The sequence below is a fragment of the Penicillium psychrofluorescens genome (genome assembly GCF_964197705.1).
Source record: "Penicillium psychrofluorescens genome assembly, chromosome: 3".
Taxonomy (NCBI): Eukaryota; Fungi; Ascomycota; class Eurotiomycetes; order Eurotiales; family Aspergillaceae; genus Penicillium; species Penicillium psychrofluorescens.
In genome coordinates this window covers 4,267,482-4,291,913 of record NC_133441.1, presented here as the reverse complement: position 1 = coordinate 4,291,913, position 24,432 = coordinate 4,267,482, and the positions used below count along the sequence as shown (strand labels likewise).

At 54.2% G+C, this 24,432-nt stretch overlaps 14 protein-coding genes across 14 annotated transcripts; 10 read left to right on the top strand and 4 right to left on the bottom strand.

The window, feature by feature from the left end:
* Positions 1-1,381: 1,381 nt before the first annotated feature.
* On the bottom strand, positions 1,382-2,053 carry PFLUO_LOCUS5757 (histone H2A.Z; the record flags this gene model as incomplete). The annotated part of the gene is made up of 3 exons (XM_073783232.1): positions 1,382-1,629; positions 1,686-1,755; positions 1,955-2,053. The coding sequence occupies 3 exons, from the start codon at positions 2,051-2,053 to the stop codon at positions 1,382-1,384; spliced, it is 417 nt and encodes a 138-aa protein (XP_073639808.1).
* A 760-nt stretch (positions 2,054-2,813) lies between these two features.
* On the top strand, positions 2,814-3,498 carry PFLUO_LOCUS5756 (phosphate transporter (Pho88); the record flags this gene model as incomplete). Its single annotated transcript, XM_073783231.1, has 3 exons — positions 2,814-2,830; positions 2,891-3,051; positions 3,113-3,498. 3 exons carry the CDS (start codon positions 2,814-2,816, stop codon positions 3,496-3,498), a joined length of 564 nt encoding a protein of 187 aa, XP_073639807.1.
* Positions 3,499-4,956: 1,458 nt separating this feature from the next.
* On the top strand, positions 4,957-6,121 carry PFLUO_LOCUS5755 (uncharacterized protein; the record flags this gene model as incomplete). Its single annotated transcript, XM_073783230.1, has 4 exons — positions 4,957-4,964; positions 5,042-5,105; positions 5,175-6,033; positions 6,093-6,121. 4 exons carry the CDS (start codon positions 4,957-4,959, stop codon positions 6,119-6,121), a joined length of 960 nt encoding a protein of 319 aa, XP_073639806.1.
* Positions 6,122-6,918: 797 nt separating this feature from the next.
* Positions 6,919-9,891, top strand: PFLUO_LOCUS5754 (Histone deacetylase hda1; the record flags this gene model as incomplete). Its single annotated transcript, XM_073783229.1, has 12 exons — positions 6,919-7,519; positions 7,570-7,858; positions 7,919-7,932; positions 7,983-8,121; positions 8,169-8,281; positions 8,330-8,457; positions 8,507-8,663; positions 8,755-8,881; positions 9,029-9,092; positions 9,149-9,378; positions 9,429-9,508; positions 9,578-9,891. 12 exons carry the CDS (start codon positions 6,919-6,921, stop codon positions 9,889-9,891), a joined length of 2,256 nt encoding a protein of 751 aa, XP_073639805.1.
* A 908-nt stretch (positions 9,892-10,799) lies between these two features.
* On the top strand, positions 10,800-11,267 carry PFLUO_LOCUS5753 (uncharacterized protein; the record flags this gene model as incomplete). The annotated part of the gene is made up of 1 exon (XM_073783228.1): positions 10,800-11,267. One exon carries the CDS (start codon positions 10,800-10,802, stop codon positions 11,265-11,267), a length of 468 nt encoding a protein of 155 aa, XP_073639804.1.
* A 633-nt stretch (positions 11,268-11,900) lies between these two features.
* PFLUO_LOCUS5752 (metalloprotease) lies at positions 11,901-15,221 on the top strand (the record flags this gene model as incomplete). Its single annotated transcript, XM_073783227.1, has 1 exon — positions 11,901-15,221. The coding sequence occupies one exon, from the start codon at positions 11,901-11,903 to the stop codon at positions 15,219-15,221; it is 3,321 nt and encodes a 1,106-aa protein (XP_073639803.1).
* Positions 15,222-15,490: 269 nt separating this feature from the next.
* PFLUO_LOCUS5751 (uncharacterized protein) lies at positions 15,491-16,471 on the top strand (the record flags this gene model as incomplete). The annotated part of the gene is made up of 4 exons (XM_073783226.1): positions 15,491-15,531; positions 15,590-15,841; positions 15,893-16,140; positions 16,200-16,471. 4 exons carry the CDS (start codon positions 15,491-15,493, stop codon positions 16,469-16,471), a joined length of 813 nt encoding a protein of 270 aa, XP_073639802.1.
* A 331-nt stretch (positions 16,472-16,802) lies between these two features.
* PFLUO_LOCUS5750 (uncharacterized protein) lies at positions 16,803-17,837 on the top strand (the record flags this gene model as incomplete). The annotated part of the gene is made up of 4 exons (XM_073783225.1): positions 16,803-16,872; positions 16,922-17,087; positions 17,138-17,471; positions 17,538-17,837. The coding sequence occupies 4 exons, from the start codon at positions 16,803-16,805 to the stop codon at positions 17,835-17,837; spliced, it is 870 nt and encodes a 289-aa protein (XP_073639801.1).
* Positions 17,838-18,115: 278 nt separating this feature from the next.
* On the top strand, positions 18,116-19,254 carry PFLUO_LOCUS5749 (uncharacterized protein; the record flags this gene model as incomplete). Its single annotated transcript, XM_073783224.1, has 3 exons — positions 18,116-18,468; positions 18,525-18,967; positions 19,046-19,254. 3 exons carry the CDS (start codon positions 18,116-18,118, stop codon positions 19,252-19,254), a joined length of 1,005 nt encoding a protein of 334 aa, XP_073639800.1.
* A 294-nt stretch (positions 19,255-19,548) lies between these two features.
* PFLUO_LOCUS5748 (Dephospho-CoA kinase cab5) lies at positions 19,549-20,361 on the top strand (the record flags this gene model as incomplete). Its single annotated transcript, XM_073783223.1, has 1 exon — positions 19,549-20,361. One exon carries the CDS (start codon positions 19,549-19,551, stop codon positions 20,359-20,361), a length of 813 nt encoding a protein of 270 aa, XP_073639799.1.
* A 252-nt stretch (positions 20,362-20,613) lies between these two features.
* PFLUO_LOCUS5747 (uncharacterized protein) lies at positions 20,614-21,347 on the bottom strand (the record flags this gene model as incomplete). Its single annotated transcript, XM_073783220.1, has 3 exons — positions 20,614-20,871; positions 20,919-21,284; positions 21,342-21,347. The coding sequence occupies 3 exons, from the start codon at positions 21,345-21,347 to the stop codon at positions 20,614-20,616; spliced, it is 630 nt and encodes a 209-aa protein (XP_073639798.1).
* Positions 21,348-21,576: 229 nt separating this feature from the next.
* Positions 21,577-22,348, top strand: PFLUO_LOCUS5746 (uncharacterized protein; the record flags this gene model as incomplete). Its single annotated transcript, XM_073783219.1, has 3 exons — positions 21,577-21,915; positions 21,978-22,145; positions 22,220-22,348. 3 exons carry the CDS (start codon positions 21,577-21,579, stop codon positions 22,346-22,348), a joined length of 636 nt encoding a protein of 211 aa, XP_073639797.1.
* A 213-nt stretch (positions 22,349-22,561) lies between these two features.
* On the bottom strand, positions 22,562-23,067 carry PFLUO_LOCUS5745 (uncharacterized protein; the record flags this gene model as incomplete). Its single annotated transcript, XM_073783218.1, has 2 exons — positions 22,562-22,720; positions 22,792-23,067. The coding sequence occupies 2 exons, from the start codon at positions 23,065-23,067 to the stop codon at positions 22,562-22,564; spliced, it is 435 nt and encodes a 144-aa protein (XP_073639796.1).
* A 317-nt stretch (positions 23,068-23,384) lies between these two features.
* On the bottom strand, positions 23,385-24,011 carry PFLUO_LOCUS5744 (uncharacterized protein; the record flags this gene model as incomplete). The annotated part of the gene is made up of 2 exons (XM_073783217.1): positions 23,385-23,505; positions 23,560-24,011. The coding sequence occupies 2 exons, from the start codon at positions 24,009-24,011 to the stop codon at positions 23,385-23,387; spliced, it is 573 nt and encodes a 190-aa protein (XP_073639795.1).
* Positions 24,012-24,432: the final 421 nt, after the last annotated feature.

Below are 24,432 nucleotides of genomic sequence, written 5' to 3'. Positions count from 1 at the left end.
TATTTTGATTTCCTGACCTCGCCACCCTTTTCTCCTCTCCCTATTTCACTTGGTTTTTTTTTATATTTTATTTTTCTTTCTTTTTGATTCATTTTGATCCTGCGGGCGCCTTTGCATGCAAATTCACGGCTTTCTGGTGTCGTGTCCGAACTTGGTGGACGACACCCACGAAGAATGACCCTCAAAAAGACCCTGTCCGCCGGCAGGGAAGAGACGACAATACCAGCATTTGCATATTCTTGTGTGTTTTAGTTGTACATGGAGGGCGACTCGCATCCGTTTAATGCTTTTTGGGCCCGTCCTGTTTCTGTTACGAGTCTCTTAATTCACTCGAGTCGAGTGATGGGATGTCCAGGCCTGGCGGGTTTCATCCTTGTTTCTGTTTTCTTTCTGCGTCACTTCTTGATTCTTTGGGTTCTCCCAGGTGACCGGGGTTGCTCTAGTTGATCGAGATGATTCCCATCTCTTCCTATTTGGTATCTGTTGCGGTCCAGGGATTTGATTCGAATTGCTCGCAGGTACTGCCAATTCATGTATCTTTTACTGTTTCTTGAGAATGGTTGGAAGTGTAGCTGCGTAGGTGTAGTTTAGATCAATGTATACGGACGTGTTGGGAGATATATATCGTGCTGCATTTGGGTCTCCCTCCGCCGACAACAATCACTCGAAATAGGTAGAGTAAATGTCTCGAGAATAGGACACTCCACAGGCAACTCCCGTGTATCGATTGCTACGGGAGCTACTCCGGCCCAGGTGTATCACCATAGTGACTGCTCGACATACAAACGAACGGCCGAGTGGGTTGTTTGTTGTGGTCCCTGCGCATGCATGCCGACCGTCGATCCCTCGCCCAGCCACACCGCGCCTCGACCGTCCACTCCAGGGAACCGGGCACGGGACTCTTGGAGGCACCTCCTTGCTTGAATTGCATCCATTACATACTTGCAATAATAATAATGGCCTGGGGATCCAACGTCACGCTGTGTTTCTAGTTTCTAGGATCTCGACTGATTCCGTGGTTTGTATGCGACGTACACAAAAGATAACATCCAAAAAGCGTATACAGAGTCGAGATGGATTTGAACGAATTGGAACCAAGTCGAAGCAGTAACATTTCCCTCACTACCGGATATCCCCATTTTCCCATTACAGCGCCCGATGAAGTTGACAAGAGTCAAAGACAGAGAAAGGAAACAAAGTGTTAAGAAAAAAAAAAAAGCCGGGGAATAGACACAAGATAGATCAAAGCGGAGCGCCGTGAAGAAGAAAAATAACAACAACAAAGAGGAGCTGAGAGAGAGGGACCCGACCAGGGTGGGCACACAGCCGGCCGGTCGGGCCGTGATTCCTTTCAATCAGACCACCCGTGCGAAGTCATTATTTACTCTGCGACGTGGCCCTTCTTCTTCTGCTCAACCTTCAACAGGAGCGCACGGTTGATGCGGGGCAGGACACCACCGAAGGCGATAGTTGCACGGATAAGGGTGTCCAGCTCCTCATCACCACGGATGGCGAGCTGCAGGTGGCGCGGGGTGATACGCTTGACCTTTAGATCCTTGGCGGCGTTGCCCGCCAGCTCCAGGACTTCGGCAGTCAGGTACTCGAGGACAGCTGTCACGTAGACCGCAGCTGGGAAAGGGGTTAGTGAAGTGTCAGAAATGAGAGAGACGCAAAAAAAGACATACCCTTAGCCCCCACGCGCATCTTGTTCTGGGTGTTGTTCTTCAGGAAACGCTTGACACGACCGCAGGGGAACTAGAGGTGGTTGTGTGTTAGTACAAGATTACGCGATCAGAGAGAGAGATGGGCGGGCAGCCGACAGCATGCGACAGAGGGGCGCGACCGGGAGGGACCTCGTAGACAAAGGAACCACGACGCGTCTCCCTCATCGAGTTCCATCGTCCGGATCGCGGTCGCATGCTCAGGGGCACACTGCCATAGTGATCATACTAACCTGCAGACCAGCCTTCGCGCTGTGAGACTTCTGGGCCTTCCCCGCAGAGTCCTTGGAGCCGCCCTTTCCGCCGATAGACTTGCCCTTTCCACCAGGCATCGTGAAAAAATAAGTCCGAGGTGGAGCGCAACGATGAGAAGATCGCGTGAGAAGCGATGCGAAAGTAATGGGGCAGGAAGGTAGATGGGAAGGCGATTCAGAAATGCGATAGGCAGCGCGTTGTTGATGGTTGGAGGAGGGAAAATGTTCAGCGTCGGGCCAGTCACTAAAGAGCAATGACGCTAGTCCCGATTGGGCAGGGCAACGCAGTTGCGGGTGGGCGGGAACCGAATTCACAGAGACACTTGATGGAGAGTGTGTAGGGGTGATAGGAGTGAATTCGTGAGTGTGTCAATATGAGAGAGCGAGACCATCAAGGCATCGGTATACCCAATGCTGGTGGACAGCCATGGCTATGGGCTATGAGAAAGCTGGGGGCAGCGCCCTGCTGCCCAGAGCGTTCCAACCAGCCATGGCCCTCACCTGGGTATGGGAGCGCCACGCCATCTTAGCCTGTCTCATCTCCATGATAGGATCAGCCTAGAGCGGGTGTGGTCTGACCCGAGAGCAAGTGGGAGTTGCTGTAGTGTGTTCATTCGTCAAATGTTGAATATACCATCGCTGGCAGGTGGCGTGAGGGGAGCATGAGATAATCCGAATGCCTCAGGCACCAAACAATCGGCCGAATATTCTTCCGCCCAAGGGCCAGCTGGTCAGGAGGGATAATTTTGTGCTTCCGTTTGGTTCTACACCTTCCACTCCCGGACTCGACTACCATCCTTCTCACACCCTCCCGCCCTCCCCCAAGTCTATCGCCAAAATGGTCTCTGCTCAGGTGTATGTGGATGGATTGGTGGTTACAAAACTTATACAGACACACGGCTAACCCTTGCCCAGGACCAACCTCGCCATCATCTTGGCCATGATGCAGCTGGCCAAGAAGGTGCCCTTTGACAATCCGGATGTCCTGCTCTTGGTGCGCGGCATTTACGTGCTGTCCAATCTGATCATCCTGGGCATCTACATGTACACCCAGTCCAAGATCAACCAGAAAAAGGGTATGTGTGATGTCGATCCCCCCGTTCCTGACCCGACGCTGACCGCCACCCACCCACGCAGACATGTCCACGCTCAAGTACGTGGAGCCCGCGCCCATGGGCAGTGCGGAGGAGCCCAAGCCCGTGACGACCACCAACATGGACTACGACAAGTCGCAGCTGCGCCAGCTGATCCGCAGCCAGCTCATGGGTGTCGGCATGATGGGCGTGATGCACCTGTACTTCCAGTACACCAACCCGCTGCTCATCCAGTCCATCATCCCGCTCAAGGGTGCCTTCGAGTCCAACCTGGTCAAGATCCACCTCTTCGGCAAGCCCGCCACGGGCGACCTGGCGCGCCCCTTCAAGGCCGCCGCTGGCTTCATGTCCCAGGGCGGGCCCAAGAGCGACAAGGCTTCGATCGAGACCGCGGAGAAGAACTGGCGGGGCGGTGTCAAGGAGGAGTAAATGGGATGAGTTGGTGTGTTTCTGGGGATGTGTGCTCTGGTCCGCCCAACTGGTTGTGTTTACACCTCGGTACATAGTACGGGAGAGGATCACTCGAGGGGGTTCAGTCGGAAGAAGGACTAAATCCGCTTGCTTCGTTTGCTTGTATTATAAGCCCATTTTGAATGCCTCCTGGCCGTGGAGTCTGCCGGCCATTGAATCTCACTCCGGTCCTTGTACCCCTTGTATCCTCGTGGATCATGAAGGCGAATCTAGTATGTCATTGTAGACACTCAAGTCCCCACTGGCTTTGTAAATTATACTTTCTCACGTGGCGATGACCCGTAGGGCACGAAACCTGGGGGGGATCGATCATGGTGAGGCGTTCCTATCCAGGTGGTCGTGCCTGTCCGGGTGATCGTGCCGTAGAGGCGATGTTGGATTTATAATAATGTCGACGATATCACGTATTTCAAAGACACGGAATCATCACTTGTAGAAAACATCCAATGAGTCAATCTCCAAAAAATCTGCAGGACCTCGTGGCCCCCGACGTTGAGCTGCCGGTGAATCTTTCAGATATAGTCCCAGCCGGGCGCCCGTCCACCGCAGGCTGTTTTGAGCAGTCCCCGCGGGCCCGACGTTGATCCGGGCCAGATACGGATGTGGCGGGGCAGGATGTTGCTGGGCAGCAGAGGATTAGTATAGTCCGACGGCAAAATGCCCTGATTCCCCTGGTTCGGATGAGTAGTAGTATGATTATTATTATTGTTATTATTATTGTTTTTTGGGTGGAGGGGTGGCGGTTGTATGGAGTCACCCTAGCCAGTCAGGGCATCATCCACTTAGTACAGACCGGCCGACAAACATCGGAACGGCGACAGCCATAGCCTAGGTTATTACCTCTTCTTTCCGAACCTCGTAGGAAAACATCGGGCAAAACATTCTCGAGCTGAGTTCCCGAAGAGACAGCCAGGACCCGTCAGAGCTGATCGCCGCATGCCGATTGGATAGAGTGGTAGCTGCCGAGGGGCGGCGTGGAGGACAGATATCGTGAGTCCTCCTGCTTTGCCCGGTGTATGAAACCGGAAGTGTATAGGTAAGCAGGGTGAAGTGGTGGTTGCGTCAGTCGCCCGATCCCTACTTCTTCTGCCCCTCCACTGGTCTTTTCTTCTTCTTTTCCTTCTTCTCTCACTCACACTCGCACTCATCTTCTCCTCCTTCCAGTTATTCAAGTAAGTCTCTTGCTTCTCATTCCATCCATTCTTGCCCCCATTCTAACATGCTTTCTAGATCCCATCGCAAAAATGGTTCCCAAGGTACGCGCTATAGCTGTCGCGACCTTTCCCACTCTTCCCCGACTAACTTCCTTGCCCGCAGGTTGGTATCAACGGCTTCGGTCGCATTGGCCGTATTGTAAGTGACCCGATTTCTCGGAATCATGACCTGAAGCTAACTCGCATTTCCAGGTCTTCCGCAATGCGTAAGTTTTTCGCTGCCCCTCCACCCCCACCATCGCTGGGGGCCGGTCGCGGGGAATCTAACTAACCATACCATCCAACAGCATCAGCCACGGCGGTGTCGATGTCGTTGCCGTCAACGACCCCTTCATTGAGGTCCACTACGCGGTATGTTTTTATTCCCACCAACCTCGCAAGCGCGCAGGATATCATGCTAATCGAGCTCCCGTCACACAGGCCTACATGCTCAAGTACGACAGCACCCACGGCCAGTTCAAGGGCACCATCGAGATCGATGGTGACCAGGGTCTGATTGTCAACGGCAAGAAGATCCGCTTCTTCGCCGAGCGCAACCCCGACCAGATCCCCTGGGGCTCGGTCGGTGCCAGCTACGTCGTCGACTCCACCGGTGTCTTCACCACCACCGAGAAGGCCTCCGCTCACTTGAAGGGTGGCGCCAAGAAGGTCATCATCTCCGCTCCCTCGGCGGATGCCCCCATGTACGTCATGGGTGTCAACAACACCGAGTACAAGACCGACGTCAACGTCCTCTCCAACGCCTCGTGCACCACCAACTGCCTGGCTCCTCTGGCCAAGGTGATCCACGACAAGTACGGCATCGTCGAGGGTCTGATGACCACCGTCCACTCCTACACCGCCACCCAGAAGGTGGTCGATGCCCCCTCCAACAAGGACTGGCGTGGTGGCCGTACTGCGGCCCAGAACATCATCCCCAGCTCCACTGGTGCTGCCAAGGCCGTCGGCAAGGTCATCCCCTCGCTGAACGGCAAGCTCACCGGCATGTCCATGCGTGTGCCCACCTCCAACGTCTCCGTCGTTGACCTGACCTGCCGCATTGAGAAGGGTGCCTCGTACGAGGACATCAAGAAGACCATCAAGGCTGCCTCCGAGGGCGAGCTCAAGGGAATTCTCGGCTACACCGAGGATGACATCGTCTCCACCGACCTGAACGGTGATGACCGCTCCTCCATCTTCGATGCCAAGGCCGGCATTGCCCTCAACGACAACTTCATCAAGCTGGTCTCCTGGTACGACAACGAGTGGGGCTACTCCCGCCGTGTTGTTGACCTCATCTGTAAGTCTCGAAGAGTCCTGAGCAAATCATTCTTTTCCGTGTACTGACCGCTTTTCCAGCCTACATTGCCAAGGTCGATGGCCAGTAGGAATCAGGACAGCAGCCTGGTACAAGGAGCCTTCTTTGAAGCGCGGAGCTAGTTTCTTCTGTGATGCCTGCATGAGTTGGGCACACGGGATGGCAGTCTCTCCCTTGTAAAACGAAAACAAAACACCCACCAATAACGTGAATTTAATGAAACAAATACAATTTCTTTTGTGTACTGAGCATCCATCCATAAGCCCACGAAACCGTGTCTCCTAGTCCAGTAGAACGCACCCTCACTACGTAGTTCCTTTGGAGAGGCGGTCAGGGCGGTGAAGACCAATGTCCAGCAGAACCACGACACGGCCAAAAAGGGATCCAGCCATTGCCCATCCACCTACTCTCCCAAATCACTCCCCAGACCCTCCTTCCCTCGGCCCTCTGCCGACCCTAGGCTGGCATTGACTTGTCCAGCTGGCATTAGTCTGTCTTGAATTTTGGACTACTGTCTTCTGATAGAGCTGTGGCACGGAATACAGCCCGAGGGTCGCGTACAGCTCGACAGCTCGACGTGCTTCTATATCATTGATGAACGGACCAAGCTCAACCGTCAACGTATGATAACAACCCCTCTATTTTGCTTCCTTTGTTTAGAAAAATGTTTCGTCTAACTTCACAACAGGTCTTGTATAATTGAGCTGCTGCACCCATCCACCTGACCGTGGAGGGAAAAGACACCTCTTAGGGACCTTGAACAAAAGAGCTGCTAGAGGTCATGCAATTATAGGCGACAGGCAGTGAACCATTCTCGCTTATAAGTAGAAGTTTGTTTGTTTGCTGGCTTCTTCTCGCCAAGTCAGCATGGAAGAGAACGAAGACACTGTTATGGGTGGCTCCCATGGCCACTTTCCTGCCACTTCTCTCTCCTCTCATCCTGTCACCCACCCACCTGCACAAGCACATCTCAGACCAGACCTCATGCTTGCTCCATCAATTCTACCCCAGGCAGTGCCAGCATCTCCCTCTCCTGGCTCAGAGCCCTTGCAACCGCAGGACTCATTACCCATCAGAGGCACCGACGGTATGGCCCAGCCGGACGGGTCCGAAGGAAGCGTGATCAGGCGCGATAGTCTGGAGGAGCCGAACTCGGATTGGTCTGACGATGAGGCCACGATCGTCTCGGGTCTCCCACTGGCCTCTCTCGCAACGGGGCTCTGTTATGATAATCGGATGCGCTATCACTGCGAGGTCCGTCCTAGCACGGACGTACATCCCGAGGACCCCAGGCGCATCTACTACATCTACAAAGAGCTCTGCCGCTCTGGCCTGGTGAATGACCCGCACTGGGACCCTGCTCGCGCCCTCTTGCCCCTGCAACGGATTTCCGCTCGCGATGCTACCAAGGAGGAGATCTCTCTCGTCCACACAGACGCACACTATGCGTTCGTCGAATCCACAAAGGGTATGTCTGTCTCCGGGTCGTGGATGAGCTTCAACTGATCTGGACCATAGAAATGAGCAACGACGTGCTGATCGAATTGGAGCGAAATCGTGATTCCATCTACTTTAACAAGCTAACTTTCTCAACTGCTCTTCTATCTGCTGGAGGCGCGATCGAAACATGTCTGGCTGTCGCTACTCGTAAGGTCAAGAACGCGATTGCTGTCATTCGTCCACCGGGTCACCACGCTGAGGGCCACGCAGCCATGGGGTTCTGTGTGTTTAACAATGTGTCCGTTGCAGCGCGGGTGTGCCAGCGCGAGCTGGGTGATAAGTGCCGCAAGATTATGATTCTCGACTGGTAAGTTTGTCATGTCAAGATGCCAAGATGTCAAGTTTGTTCATGCTGATCCATATCTAGGGATGTTCACCATGGTATGTTAGGACGACACATTTGATTGACCAAGAACCTCACAATACAACAGGTAATGGCATCCAAAAAGCCTTCTACGATGATCCCAATGTTCTCTACATCTCTATCCACGTCTTCAAGAACGGCGATTTCTACCCTGGAGGCCCGGAAGGAGGCTGGGACCACAATGGTGATGGAGCTGGAATCGGCATGTAAGTTGGTCCATCAGAGATTTTGTTCGTTGACTGACTTTGTTTAGGAACATCAACATACCCTGGGATGAGCAGGGCATGGGAGACGGCGACTACATGTTTGCTTTCCAGCAAGTTGTGATGCCCATTGCTGAGGAATTCAATCCGGATCTCATCATCAGTAAGTCTATGTTTCCTCATTGTGGGGGTTTCCTCTAACCATATACAGTTGCGGCCGGCTTTGATGCCGCCGCCGGCGATGTACTGGGTGGCTGTTTTGTCTCGCCATCCTGTTACTCTCACATGACGCACATGCTCATGTCTCTCGCCAATGGCAAGGTTGTTGTGTGCTTAGAGGTTTGTATAATGAGCTTTCATGTGAAACCTTTACTGACTTGGTTGAAAGGGTGGATATAATTTCCGGTCTATCTCGAAATCGGCATTGGCGGTCACCAAGACCCTGATGGGTGAGTCCCCAGGGCGCTTGCAGGGTGCCGGTCCAACCCCGTCGGCAATCAAGACTGTCCGGCGTGTCATGGCGATTCAGTCTGGTTGGTGGAAGTGTATGTATCCCAAGGGGCCAAATGGCCATCCTGTTTGGGCTGAACGGTTACACGGTATGCGGCCGAGCCCTAAGAGATGAGATTTTTCTAGCTAACAGCTCTACGGATGCTATTCGCGCGCACCAAGCAAAGGACTTGTACGATAGCTTCAAGCTCACGTCGCTGTATGTTTATCGCAAGGGCGTTTCCAAATCATTCGAGAACCAAGTTCTAGCGAGGTAAGCGTACGGCATCAAATAACCCGATTTTTGAGTCTAACGCTCCTGCAGCCCCAACTACAACGAAGCGGTCCCACTTATTGTCTACTTCCATGATCCGTAGGGTTTTCTTTTCCGGACTTGAAGGTTTCAATCTAACCCATCTAGACCTGAACTCATCGGCCAGCCTGACCCTGTCAACAACAAACTGGAGCTCCACAATTGTTGGCTGGTAAGTATACTGGCCTCCTGGAGACGGAAGGCCTATTCCGTGCTAATTTACCCTAGGCTGATGTCTCAAAGGAGTACATCACATGGATCACTCGCCAGGGCTATGCTGTCATTGATGTCAACATTCCCAAACATGTGACCAAACCCTCGGTCAGTCGGAACTTTCGTATCTGGGAAACTCTGCTAAATCACGACAAACAGTCTTCCTATCAGTACGAGGACAACGACACGGACCGCCCTAGTGCCACGGAGGATCTGGCGGGCTACATATGGGATAACTACATCGAGTAAGTGGCTTCATGGCTGATTGGATCCAGCGCTAAGACATGCTCGCTAGACCAAACCCGATACGGAAGATTTTCTTCCTCGGGGTTGGTGAATCTTTTACCGGGATTTCTAGTCTCCTGATCAATCGAGGTACGCCTAACACCGGCCTTCCGGAAAGCAAAGGCAAACATCGAGCACCCATAACTGATCCCTCAACAGAAAGCCTGTACCAGCGCGTGAGCGGAGTGATCTCATTCGTCGACAAGAACCCCGTGCGTGCAGTCACCTCCCACACGCAGGTTTGGCTGTCGAAATGGTACCGCGAGAACTCGCTCGTTATTGCCTCACACACCCATGGAGTCTGGGAGCCGGACCGCAGACGAGCCAAGCGCTACGGACAGTTGGTCCGGTCGCCTCAAGAGGGACTGAGTGAGATGCTCCAGCTCCACAAGGACGAGGTGTTTAAGTTTATCGTTGAGCGTGTTGAGAAGGAGGAGGAGGAGGAAGGCAAGGATTCGAACATGGAAGACTAGTTTTTTCTTTCTTTACTTTTCTTTTTTGACCTGTCTTTGTCTCTCGCTTACATCTGCTACTCTGATCTGGGATGGCGTGTGCGGGGGAGAGGGTAAGCAGAATGCGATTCCCTTTTTTTTTTTTTTTTCCTTTGGGTTTTCCTACTTCTGTGCCTAAAGGAAAGCTAGCCCGATGCATATTGGTTTTACAGTCCGATAAAAATAGCTCCCGAGGTAGGGCTTACCACGGATGTGGAGAGTCTTATTTTGCTCGTTGACCCCTCCACGCCACTTTTTTAGTCTCCGAGTCTGATGTCAGAGCTCCCAAAGACACGGCCAACCGGACTGTTCGATGTAGCAGTCTGCACGGTGCCTGTGGATGTAACTGTGTCTCAGTTGCTGCATCTGTATTGGCCCGGGCGCCTCGTTCCGGCCGCGCTACGGTACGAACAGTTCAGGGTCCTCCCACTCTTGGCAAGCATCTGTGTGCTGGAGCCCCAAGCTGGGGTAAGAGCTCTTGGCCTGCCTAGAGACATGCATATATATACCTCACGCTATCGCCCGGGTAGGGTTAGTGACTTGTCGCTTGGTCTTGCTCGTATCCCAGACGCTCGGCCACGTTGCGGGGCGCAGTGATGCTTGACCTCTCGCCATGGGAGAAAAACAAATGTCTCGGAAAAAACAGCGAGCACCATACGGATCGCTTCAACATGTCTGCTAATCAGGTATTGAGCTGTTCACCGTCTTTGTCGGGCATGATTCGTTTTCAGGCGTCCGTTGAGGACTGCCAGTATACAAGGAAGAAGGGGAAAAAAAAGTATATAAAGGGCTTCAACCCACGCGACTGAACTGATCATCCAGCCTCATCCAGTCCATCTGAACTATACATCTCTAATAAATATTCACTCGCTTAACTTCAAACCATCACGATGCACTTCTCTACCGTCCTCGCCACCCTTGCCGCCCTGGCTCCCCTCGCCAGCGCCGGCGAAGCCATCGTCGTGAACAACTGCCTGGCTGCCGTCCACCTCTGGTCCGTCGGTGGTTCCGTCGGCCCGGAGCACACCCTCCAGCCGGGTGAAGAGTTCATGGAGACAGTGCACTACGACTCCGAGTCCGGTGGTGTCGCCATCAAGATCACTCGCGGCGTCAACGGCCTGTACACCGGCGCCCCCCAGACCGACTTTGCCTACACCCTTGACGGCAATAACCTCTGGTACGACCTGTCTGATGTCTTCGGTGACCCCTTCTCCGGCAAGAAGCTCTCCGTCAAGACCTCTAACCCGAGCTGCCCGGAAATCTGCTGGGCGTCTGGTGTTTCGCCTGTTGGCAGCCAGACCAAGGTCTGCGGCCCTGCTGCTAACATCACTCTGACGCTGTGCGCTGCTGAGTGCTAGATGAAGGTGGATGGGGGATAATTATATTGACAGAGATGATGAGGGTGCGGAAGAGAGAGAGAGAGATATCTTCCCCGAATATGTATGTAGTAGTCAATGCATAATGATTTCAAGTCTTGATGTGACGCAACGTGTGATAGTGGAAGAGCAATAAGCTATATTGTATAACTAATAGTTCACGCCCGCCAGTTCTTTCGAGTTCTATAGTTCCTGGGGTTGTTAATGCTGACCTGACCGCCTTTCGGTCTGCGCCGCATTACGGCAGCCGCATCACGTTGCCGGTGGGCGCTTCGCCGCAACACGTTTGCTGCCTCGCTCAGATCTCTCTCTCTCACTCGCTCGCCTAAAGATTCATCGTCGTTTTCTTTGTTCTTGACTGCGGCATCCCCTGCGCCCCCCCCCCCCCCCCTCCCCCTCCGCCTTTCCTTCCTCCCGGGCATTCTTGCTCCTCGCATGTCTCCAAGGTCCTCGGCACTGCTGTTGTACAGAGGTCTCACTTGCAATCCGACGACTCGCTCGGTTCTGCTGCCACACATCACGACTCTGATCCCCTTTCGCTATTCACCTCTTACCCGCCCGTTCTCGCATCCCACCCGTCCTCTTACCGCTGCCATTCAGCCCTCCATCCCAACCATGCCGCAGGTCGAGTGCCTCACAGAACGTCTGGAGAAGCCGGAGCTCGATGATCGGTCCTACCGTGTGATTCGGCTGCCCAACCAGCTGGAGGCGCTTCTGGTTCACGACCCAGACACCGACAAGGCCAGCGCCGCCGTCAACGTCAATGTGGGGAACTTCTCCGATGAAAATGACATGCCCGGTATGGCTCACGCCGTTGAGCACCTGCTCTTCATGGGCACCAAGAAGTATCCCAAGGAAAATGCCTACAACCAGTACCTCGCATCTCATTCGGGATCTTCCAATGCCTACACCGCCGCCACCGAGACAAATTATTTTTTCGAGGTGTCCGCCACAGGAGATTCGAGTGACGCAAAGTCCAGCGGGGTAAACACTCCCGCGGAATCTGCGAATGATACAAAAGGCGTCGTCAGTGAATCGTCAAGTGAGAAATCCGACTCCCGATCCCCGCTGTATGGCGCATTGGATCGCTTTGCCCAGTTCTTTGTGTCTCCGTTGTTCCTAGAGTCGACCCTAGACCGTGAGCTACGGGCGGTCGATTCAGAGAACAAGAAGAACCTCCAGAGTGACATGTGGCGGTTGATGCAGCTGAACAAGTCTCTCTCCAACCCTGCACACCCATACAGTCACTTTTCGACCGGCAATCTGCAGACTCTGAAAGATGATCCGCAGAAACGCGGTCTGGAAGTCCGCAGTAAGTTTATCGAATTCTATGAACAGCATTACTCCGCCAACCGGGCCAAACTGGTGGTCTTGGGTCGGGAGACGCTGGACGTATTGGAACAATGGGTTTGCGAGTTGTTCAGCGGTGTGGAAAACAAAAACCTTACCCAGAATCGCTGGGATGGCGTCCAGCCATTTTCAGAGGAGGATATGTGCACGCAAGTCTTTGCCAAACCCGTTATGGATACTCGCTCGATGGACTTGTATTTCCCATTTCTGGATGAGGAGGATATGAACGACACCCAACCCAGTCGGTATATCGGTCATCTGATCGGCCATGAGGGACCAGGCAGTGTTCTGTCGTACCTCAAGACCAAGGGATGGGCTAATGGCTTGTCGGCGGGCGCGATGCCGATCTGTCCTGGATCGGCATTTTTCACCGTCTCGGTGCGCCTGACGCCCGAGGGTTTGAAGCAGTATCAAGAAGTGGCCAAGGTTATCTTTGAGTATATTTCCATGATCAAGGAGCGCGAGCCGGAGCAATGGATCTTTGACGAGATGAAGAACCTGGCGGAAGTTGATTTCCGCTTCAAGCAGAAGACCCCGGCTAGTCGGTTCACCAGTCGGTTGAGCAGTGTCATGCAGAAGCCGATGCGCCGTGAGTGGCTACTGAGTGGCTCGCTGTTGCGGCGCTTCGATCCTACTTTGATCAAGGAAGCTCTGTCCTATCTCCGGGCGGACAATTTCCGCCTTATTATTGTGTCTCAGGAGTTCCCTGGAACTTGGGATCAGAAGGAGAAGTGGTACGGCACAGAATACAAGGTTGAAAAGATTCCTCAGGACTTTTTGAGTGGAATCCAAAAGGCTCTGGAATCGAGTGCGGCTTCTCGCACGTCCGACGTGCACATGCCCCATCCGAACGAGTTCGTGCCAACTCGACTGTCTGTCGAGAAGAAAGAGATTGAGGAGCCGGCCAAGACCCCGAAGATGATTCGACATGACGAAGGAGTCCGCCTGTGGTTTAAGAAGGACGACCGGTTCTGGGTTCCCAAGGGCACGATGGATGTTACGCTTCGCAGCCCTCTGGTGTGGGCCACGCCGGCCAACCTGATCAAGACGAAGCTCTATTGTGAGTTGGTGAGGGATTCTCTGGATGAGTACTCCTATGATGCCGAGCTCGCCGGCTTGGACTACCACCTATCTGCCAACATTCTGGGACTTGACTTTTCCGTGGGCGGGTACAATGACAAGATGTCTGTGCTGCTGGATAAGCTGCTCTCTACCATGCGTGACCTGGTGGTCAAAGAGGAACGGTTCGCCATTATCAAAGAGCGGTTGTCGCGGGCGTTCCGGAATACCGAGTACCAACAGCCTTTCTACCAGGTCGGTGACTATACCCGGTATCTGCTGTCTGAACGGGGTTGGATCAATGAGCAGTATATCGAAGAGCTCGAGCACATCGAAGCAGATGACATCACCAAGTTCTACCCGCAGTTGCTTGAACAGATACACATCGAAGCCTTGGTCCATGGCAACCTGTACAAGGAGGATGCACTTCGCATGACGGACACGGTTGAGAAGGCGTTGAAGGCGCGTCCTCTCCCGCCCTCACAGTGGTACCTGCGACGCAACATGGTTTTCCCGCCTGGCAGTAACTACGTGTACCCGCGGACTCTGAAGGACCCGGCAAATGTCAACCACTGCATCGAGTACTACTTGTATATGGGTCTCTTCTCAGACGCCACACTGCGCGCAAAACTGCAGCTGTTTGCGCAAATGACCGACGAGCCGGCGTTTGACCAACTGCGGAGCAAGGAGCAGCTCGGGTATGTGGTCTGGAGTGGCGCGCGGTTCAATGCGACGACCATGGGCTACCGTGTGATTATCCAGAGCGAACGCACCGCACAGTACCTGGAGACACGCATCGATTCGTTCCTGCGCGAGTTCGGTCCGATTCTGGAGGCGATGCCCGAGGATGAGTTCGAGGGCCACAAGCGCAGCGTGGTCAACAAGCGTCTCGAAAAACTCAAGAACCTCGGTTCGGAGACCACTCGGTTCTGGTCGCACATTGGGTCGGAGTACTTTGATTTCTTGCAGCATGAGACCGACGCGGCCAATGTTCGCACGCTGACCAAAGCCGACCTCGTCTCTTTCTACCGGCAGTACATCGACCCGTCATCCGCACAGCGGGCCAAGCTTTCTATCCACATGAATGCGCAGTCTGTTGCCCACGAGGACGATTCTAAGCCCACTGAGAAACGATCTCACCTGGTCGAGGTGGTGGACAAACAGCTGGAAGCCGCCGGACTTGCCGTGGACGCCGCTCGCCTCGGCACGGCATTTGAGCAGCTGGACATGTCGACTCTGGACAGCTCGCAGGTTATATCTGTGGTCAAGACGTTCTTGGCGACGGAGGTGAGCCTGTCAACGGAGCAGATCGCGTCAGCGGTTGACCGTCTGGAGCAGAATCTGGGTCTGCAATTGAGACAGGTGGGCCTGGATCCGTCCTCTTCCACGCCTAATGGTGATGCGGCTCCTACGGAGGCTGTGACCATTACGGACGTGCCTAAGTTCAAAGCCCGACTGCCGGTGAGCACAGGGCCGGTGGCGACGTCGGAACTGAGCGAGTATGAGGATTTTGATGCGAAGCTGTGAGGATAGGGGAGCGGTACATCTTGTCGAGTTGTTGGAAATGGGATCGGGGGGTGATACGTATATAATAGGGGGAGTTTGATAACCTAGACGAAGACCGTTACTGCAGACGATAAATGAATTTATCCTTACTCTCTCTGTCTCCTTCTACATTTCCTTACACTCTTTTCTATACTTCTCAATTGGGCAGGCGGTCACCCTTGATAGCGATAACACGCGCATCGCCAGCTCCGACTCTTTTGCTCCCTGTGTTTTCTCCCCCATTGCGCAGCATGTCGACCTCGACAGCTACGGCGATCAAAAGTGCTCGCCCGTAAGTTTGTTGTGCTTCTCCCCTCTCACCACTAGCTAACTCACACGCATCCATCCAGACCGATCGTCCCCAAAGACTTCTCTGCCGAACAACCCCAAACCATCCGCCTTTACCCACTGTCCAACTACACGTTCGGCACCAAGGAGACGCAGCCTGAGGAGGACCCGTCGGTGCTGGCGCGGCTGAAGCGCCTGGAGGAGCATTATGACGTGCATGGCATGCGCCGGACATGCGAGGGCGTGCTGGTCTGCCATGAACATAACCATCCACACGTCCTGATGCTGCAGATTGCCAACGCCTTTTTCAAACTGTATGCTGCATTCCCTCGCCGTTTTTGGCTCTGATACTAATGCTCGTTCAGACCCGGCGACTACCTCAGCCACGAAGACGACGAAGTGGACGGATTCAAGAAACGCCTGAACGAACGCCTGGCACCCGTCGGCTCGCAGTTCTCAGGCGAGGGCGTCAACGAAGATTGGGAGATTGGCGACACGCTGGCGCAGTGGTGGCGACCGAATTTCGAGACGTTCATGTACCCCTTCCTGCCGGGGCACGTTACACGGCCGAAGGAGTGCAAGAAGCTGTATTTCATCCAGCTGCCGAAGAAAAGTACCGTCCCCCTCCCGTCCATTGGTTTGATCCGCACTTGCTTACGTCGGGCTCGATAGAGGTACTCTCCGTTCCCAAGAACATGAAGTTGCTTGCCGTGCCCTTGTTCGAATTATACGACAATACGGCGCGCTACGGCCCGCAGCTGTCGGCGATCCCGCATTTGTTGTCGCGGTACAACTTTGAGTTTGTGGATGAGAATGACAATGTGGTGGCGGTGACGCCGGGGACTCCACTGGACGAAAACCAGATCCCGCGGTCCAAGGTGCTGGCGGGGGGTGATGAGGATGGACAGGATACGGGAATGACCGATGCTGGTGGTGGGCAGTAGTAGACTTACCGTACGCCAGCCCTAATAAACTGACCCATCGGAGTTCCGGTCTTTACTTCCACTATTCACCTATGAATGCATTCTTCATCCATTTTTGCCTTGCTATTTTACAGTTTCCGCCCCTTCCACTCTCATGCTCAAAATGCAACCGTGATCGCAGGCAGGAATGTCGATCGCATCCTTCTGCCCACCACTCAGATCCGATCCCGGTCCTAGTCAATGTGACCCCCGCTCTCACTGGCGGACTGTATAGTATTTGCATACGAAGGGGTTCCCTGTCCGCCAGCCCAGCTGGCAGTTTCCTCTTTTTTTCTATTGTTGTAGTGTCAACATGCTGTTCTGGACCCTAATCGCTCTGGCCTCGCTGTCGACGGCCCTGCCCGCGGGCCTGACGCGACGAGGTGAGAGAGAAGGAAACCCAGCCTGACCTTAACTAACCTAAAACAACAGACATCTCCTCCGACACGCTGGACCAGTTGGACCTGTTCGCGCAGTACTCCGCTGCGTCGTACTGTTCCAACAATATCAACTCATCGGCCACGACTCTGTCCTGTGCCGCAGGAAACTGCCCAGAGGTCCAGACAGCCAAGGCTGCGCCATTATACGCATTCGACGAGTATGTACAGAGCCCTCTATCCAAAGAAATCAATACTGACTGTCTACAAGTTCTACGCAATACGGCGACGTCGCTGGCTTCCTGGCCGCCGACGACACCAACAAGCTGCTGGTTCTTTCCTTCCGGGGCAGTCGCACGCTCGGCACCTGGATCGCCAATCTGAACTTCGACCTGAGCAACAGCACCCTGTGCAGCGGCTGCGAAGTGCACACGGGCTTCTGGAAGTCTTGGGACACAGTGTCGGCCAAGCTGACGTCCGAGATCGACTCGGCCATGAAGGACTACCCGGGCTACACCCTGGTGCTGACGGGCCACAGCTTTGGCGCTGCGCTGGCGGTGCTGGGGGGCACTGCGCTGCGGAATGCCGGGTACAAGCCGAGCCTGGTGAGTGATTTTCTTTCTTTTTGAGTTGCATTTAGTCTTGACCTGGATGGTTGACGTCTCTGGTAGTACACGTACGGCGAGCCGCGCGTGGGCAATGCCGCGCTGGCTACCTATATCACTAACCAGGGCAGCCTGTGGCGCGTCACGCACACGGATGACATTGTGCCAAAGCTGCCGCCGGCGTCGTTTGGGTTCTCCCAGCCTAGCCCGGAGTACTGGATTACCAGCGGCGATAATGTGACGGTGACCACCTCGACCATCCAGGTGATTCAGGGCGTGGGCTCGGATTCGGGTAATGCTGGCACGAGCGGTGCAAGCATTGAGGCGCACAAGTGGTACTTTGAGGACGTTGATGCGTGTCAGTAAATATATAGTTGGTAGCGGTTATAATGACGAGCAGACAGCGGGTCTGACCAGATCAGACAAGCAATCCTAACGTGCGAATTTACACACGTACCGACCGTAGTATAGAAGCGGAAGGGGCGTGACGATCATGTGGCTGAGGTGTGGCGCCGACACGTTTCCGGCTCCAATCGAGGTTGCATCTTCAACTTCACACCTGGACTCGACTGGCTCGACTGGTTCCCCAATCATCTCCCGACAGCCCTGCGATATGCTCGTCTAGCCCTCTTCTGTCTCCCACCATGCTGTTCGCTCCCAGCGGACCCCAGGGTCCTCGCCGGCGCAACCGCATCAAGGCCATCCTCACCACCGTCGGCATTGTGCTCGCCATCTACCTTTTCTTTTTCCAACCCGCTCATAAGAACCCCGCCCGGACAGACCGCGGCAGCTATGCGCAGCAGCGCGGCACCGACAAGCCGGACACCGCGTCCGGGAAACGAAAAGAGCTGGTGGTGGCCAGCATGAAGGACGACAATACCTCGTGGCTGTACGAGTTCTTCCCGGATTGGACCAAGAGTGTCTATGTGGTGGACGACAAGCAGGCGCCCTTGACGGTGACGCTGAATAAAGGGCGCGAGTCGATGGTGTATTTGACGTGAGTGGTCTCTTGATTCCTAGACACCCAGCTCAAGCTCATATTCAACCCAACAGGTACATTATCGACCACTACGATACCCTGCCCGACACGATGCTCTTCATCCACTCCCAGCGCTTTCAATGGCACAACGACGACCCTTACTACGACGGCGTCCCCATGCTGCGCAACTTCCAGATCCCTTACCTCCAACAACAGGGCTACGTCAACATCCGCTGCGTCTGGACACTCGGCTGTCCCGGCGAGATCCATCCGCTAACGGACACCCACCGCAATGCCGTACACGCGGGGGAATACTTCAAGGATGGATTTATGGAGCTGTTTCCCGACACGCCAGTCCCGGACATGGTGGGTGTGTCGTGCTGCGCTCAGTTCGGGGTGACGCGCTCAAAAGTAAGAGAACGACCAAAGAGTGATTATGAGCAGTTCCGGACATGGTTGGCGGAGACCTCGTTGCCGGATGATTTGAGCGGGCGGATTATGGAGTATTCGTGGCATAGTATGTTCTCCATTCTCTCTCTCCCTCTCTCGGGAACAACCTTTGAAGAGAATTTTTTGCTGATAATTGATTCATTAGTGATCTTTGGCCAAGAAGCAGTCCACTGCCCTAACGCAGAACACTGCTACTGCAAGGTCTTCGGGCTCTGCGACTTGTCCTGTCCGTGGGAGGGGGCCTGCGATGGGCGGTATATACTGCCGCCTTATGCGTCGCTGCCCAAGGGATGGCCGTATATTGGGTGGAAGGGCCAGAAACAAGATCCGAGCCATGGAATGCCGGAGTCATAACATTTTCTTGTCAATTGTAGAGTTGTGTATAGCGTGGCGTTGGGTGTTTTGGACTGGATCTAAATGGAGATCTTTTGAATATAACCAAATCAAATCAAAATCAAACTCCAATCATAACGACCATAGTGAACAGCATATACCTCACGATATCCCTCCTTATTGTAAATGTATACTTCGTGACCAACCTCGGCAAAGAATCTAGATTCTCAGATCTCCCCGCATTCCGACTTACCGCTTCAACTGCTCCAACTCTCTCTCTCTCTCTCTTCCAAACCCAAACCCAACGCCATCACCATGCTCATCATCGGGCTCACAGGCTCCATCGCTACCGGCAAATCAACTGTCTCCAACATCCTTTCCTCACCACCATACAGCCTCCCCATCATCGACGCGGATCTCCTCGCGCGCAAAGTCGTCGAGCCGGGCACCCCCGGCTACAAAGCGATCGTGAACTACTTCGGAACCTCCACACCAGACCTACTGCTAGAAGATGCTCCATCAAACCCGGCAGGCAAACCCCTCAACCGCCCCGCACTGGGCCGCCGCGTCTTCGGCGTCAGCGAGGAGCGCAAACGCGATCGCGCGGTGCTGAATGGGATCGTGCATCCTGCCGTGCGGAAGGAGGTTTACAAGGCACTGATCTGGCACTATGTGCGCGGGCAGTGGGCCGTCGTTCTGGATGTTCCGTTGCTCTTTGAGAGCGGGATGGATCTGATCTGCGGCACGGTGGTCGTGGTCGGCGTGCATGACCCTGCCGTACAGATGTCCCGCCTCCGCGCCCGGGACTCCTATCTCACAGCCGAGGACGCGGAGCATCGAGTACGCAGCCAGGGCGACGTGCTGACCAAGGCCGAGCAGGCCGAGTTCCGGGGCACGGCCTCCAAACGCGGCGTGGTGGTGTGGAATGACGCCGATAAGCCGGAGCTGGAGCGTGCGGTCACCGTTGCAATGCGGGAAATTCAGGCGTCGAGTCCGCGGTGGTGGGCGTGGGTGCTGCTCGTTGCGCCGCCGGTGGGTGCGAGCGTTGCGGTGTGGAATCTCGCGGTGAATTTTGCGACGCAGAAGAGCTGGGAGAGGAAGAAGAGGGAGGACAAGGCGAAGCTTTGATGAGGTGCTTGTGTGCTGTATATAGGGTTTCTGGGACTGGAATTATAGAGATATCGAGCTTGGACGATTCCATGCTTCATGCCGGTGGAATAGTACGCTGTGCCTCCTACGGACTAGAAACAAGACGTCCCTAGCCTTAATATAGAACTGAAAGAGACATGAATTCGTAAGAGATAAAATGCCCGAGACGCCTATAACCATGCACACGAAAAACGCTAATTCCAAACTTGCAACACAGGATATAGTCCCCGCCTACCGGCTCTTGCGCTTCTTCTTCTTTTTCGGCGTAGTTTCGGGAGCACCTTGTCGCGAGCTGCCGCCGGAGATACTCGTTAGGTTCTTCAGATCGACCCCCTGGGATGACATCTTCGCTTTCTCTTTTTTCTTTGCCTTGGCGGATTCATTATCGATAAATTCCTGGACTCCGGCAGGGTCCGTCGGGTTCTGGAAGTTTTGTCCCTCTGCGCCTTCCTTATTGTTTGATTGGCCCTCACTCTGAGAAATGTAACTCTGCTACAAATTAGCAAGCATTCTATAACCCAAGCATAAATACTGACCGTCCGCGGTTTGCGCTTAAAGTTTCCATAAGCTCTTCGGCCCCCAGCTCCGACATCACCGTCCGCATCTAACGAGTCCGCCGCTACCACGAGAGGCTGCGGCGCATTGCGGTTTGTAGCGGGTGGGATATCCAGCACCCATTCGGATTCGCCCGCCTCTGCCGCCTGGCGCGCAATGGCTTCTCGGCGCTTCTCTTCTTCTGCGGCTAGCGCGGCGGAGATGGCATCCAAATCACTTGTGCGTGGGGTGGCCGGGCTGTTCTGTTCTGACAGTCGGGGCCTTTTCGGAGTAGAAGGAAGGCTGTCTTCGGACGCTGAAGTGTGAGCTTCTTTCGCAGCGGCGGACGCTGCAGCCCGCTGCATGAACTGTAGATATGCGTTGTCAATTTTTTGATCATTGGTAAGATGGAAATGAGAGCATACCTTCATCGTCAACAGACGCGAAGACATGGTCTTCTCGGACCTCGCCGGTGAGGACATGGTGGGCAGTGGTTGTGAGCAATAAATTAATTTACTGGAGTTGAAGAAGAAAAGGCGGCCAAATCAAGGCGGTGAACCACCCAACCACACGCGGATTATTCCACCCGACCTCTTCGCTCTCCTGGCACACCACCTCTCTACTCTTGTCTATCCCCAGTTTGGACCCAATCCGCCCACCATGATGTCCTGCGGTCGCAGACTCACTACTCTGGCTGCTGCGGCCCGTCCGCGCTTCGTCCGGGGCTATACCTCCACCATCCCTCGCCTGTCCGAGAATGCCATGCAGCCGAACGACCCGACCCCACGGGCGCCCAAGCCCAATGTCTCCGCTACCAATGCCACGCCAGTCGACTCGATGGGAGAGGCAGACTACTCTCTGCAGGAGGACCCCGAGGTCGGCGAGCGCATTCGAAGCATGCAGGCGCCCAACCGGGCCAATACGTGGGCTGCCAGCCAGCAGCCGCGAGAGAAGGCCATGACGGGCCCTCGCTTTGAGCAGACCATCATGTCCGCCCAGGTGGGTTATCCCTGAAGCGCGATTGGGATTGATGAATGACGGAATTGTACTGACCGAACTAGCCCCAACCCATGGCCGCCATTGACCTCATCCACAAGCAACCCGTGCGCTGGACAAAGTCCAAGGTTGTCAGCTGCGACGGCGGCGGTGGTCCCCTGGGTCACCCCAAGATCTTCATCAACACCGACAAGCCCGATATTGCGACCTGCGGGTACTGCGGTGTGCCTTTTGTAAGTCTCGCCCCGATTGCTTCGTTTCAATTAGGGTCTGTGCTGACTCTCTCTCTCTCTCTCTCTCCCCTCAGGCCCAAGAGCAGCACCGCGCTTACCTTGAGTCTCTGCCCGCTACGAGCTATCCGCTCAAGCCCACCGGCGATGCGGCGGAGGTGAACGAGGCCCAGCGGGTCACGGAGGGATCATTGGAGCAGCGATAGAGACACTGGCATCAGTCTTCCTTTTGTCGGCGTTTTCTTAATTTTTGTTTTTATATCATTTGGGCCCGAGGCCATGTACAGAATATTGATCAATTCGATCTGCTGATGGACGAAGTGTGGTGTTTTGTATTCTGCTGTACTGTTTCTACTGTAGCCTTTCACAACCATCCCATTGTAAGGTAATCACAGATTTCCTCGCGCTCCCGCATCGAGTCACGCCTTCTGGCCCTGGATGGTGGCTACCACCTTTCTTGAATGCCGGCTCTTCCTAAATTCAAGATACCAAATTCCCTGCCAGGTGCCGGTGGCCAAGCGGCCGTTGGTGATGGGGATATTGACCGAGGCGCCGACAAGGGAGGATTTGACATGAGCCTGACCAACCAAAAACCAATGAGCCATTAAACCTTGATCAGAAGGAGAAGACCAAAATAAAAAAAACCTACCGGCATGTCATCCTCGCCCTCAGCCGAATGCCGATACAGCGTCCCCTTGCGATCCTCGGGGGCGATGCGATCCAGCGCATCGCTCATGTCGGCACGAACATCGTCATCCCAGTTCTCATTGAGCGAGATGGCGCAGCTCGTGTGCTGCACGAACAGGTTCAGCATGCCGACTTTGTAGTCGCGGATCTCGGGCAGCTCGGTGAGGACATGGTCGGTGATCAGGTACGAGCCGCGGCTGCGTGGGGGGAGGGTGAATTGTTTTTGGAACCAGGACATTGTGGTGTTGTGTGGTGTTGTGCTGGGATGTCGAGAGGAGGTATGAAGAAAAGAAGGGAGTGGTGTCAGTCAGTGGGAGCGTGGGGGTGGGGGGCTGATGTCATCGCGAGGGTCGGGATGGACCAGCACAATAGCATCAATTGATACAAGTTCCATATCCGTAGAAGTATAAAATAGGTACCCTGCGGACGAGCTGTCTTATCGCCACAAGGTATCTCGCGAGTGCCTCAAAGCAACAGCCTTATAACAACACTCTCCCCAAGTCTAAAAACAAAACACGCAGTCGTAATTGATCATGCCAATGCTAATGTCACATATTATTCCTGCTGGAGCCTACAGCCACGGTCATCTAGCAGAGAACTAGTCTTGTCAATGCCCGACCACTTGGGCAATCCATCCTCAATATCGAGCACGCGCTGCTCATAGAAGATATGGCATCTAGAAAGATGAGTTAGCAAAAGAAACTGACAACACCCGTGACGGCACGCATACGTCGGCTTAAAGGCTCCTAGTTTCCGTCTCTTTTCCTCATCCGATCCAGTCAGGTCAATCAGTTCCGGGAAAAGGAGACAGACGTTGCGACCTTCGTCCATGATCGGCGAGTGACAGAATGCACACGACACCTTGGTGGGCAATTCGTACTCCTGCGACTTGTGGCTGGACGAGTAAAAGGCCAATCCACTGGCTCCCTTGGTAAATGAGACATCCTCCTTGTGGAAGATGGCGGCCCACTGGAAGGGCGCGCCGTGCAGGACCTGGCACCCACGGCAATGACAGTATTTCGCGTCGAGAGCCCGCTCACGCTTCAGCATGTACGAAACCTTGCCGCACTGGCAGTGAGCGCGCCACTTGACCGGGCCGAACTCCTTGGGATCGTGGATCTGGTATGGCGGGCGATACTTCCAGGGCTCGCTCTCGACGGTGTGTTCTAGAGGGTTGTCCATTTTAGTCGTGAGGAGCGAAGTTTAAAAGGACTGGTGATAGTCCCTTTTATACTAGATGCCCAGAAAGAGTAGACTCTCGAAATGGGGCAGACAAGATTGAGGAATAATGGCAGAGACACGATGTAAATGGTTCGAGTTCCGAAGCAGAGCGATATGCTTGAAAACAACCCGGTTGACCAACAGCCATGATGTCATGTCCATCTTTATTTATGTTTCGGTATAGTTCGCTTTCTTTGGCTTCAAAAAATGGGTTCAAGAGAAAGAAAGTGAGGTTGTTCGGTTAAGGTCGTGTTTATTTATGGCGAAGACACCGATGTTTCATCCCTGCAGCGGCCGGCATCTTCCCTCATCCTCTGTCTTCTTCGCTTTGTTCTCTCGCTTTCTGCCTCTCCCTTTTCTCTTCTCTCACTTCGCCTCACCT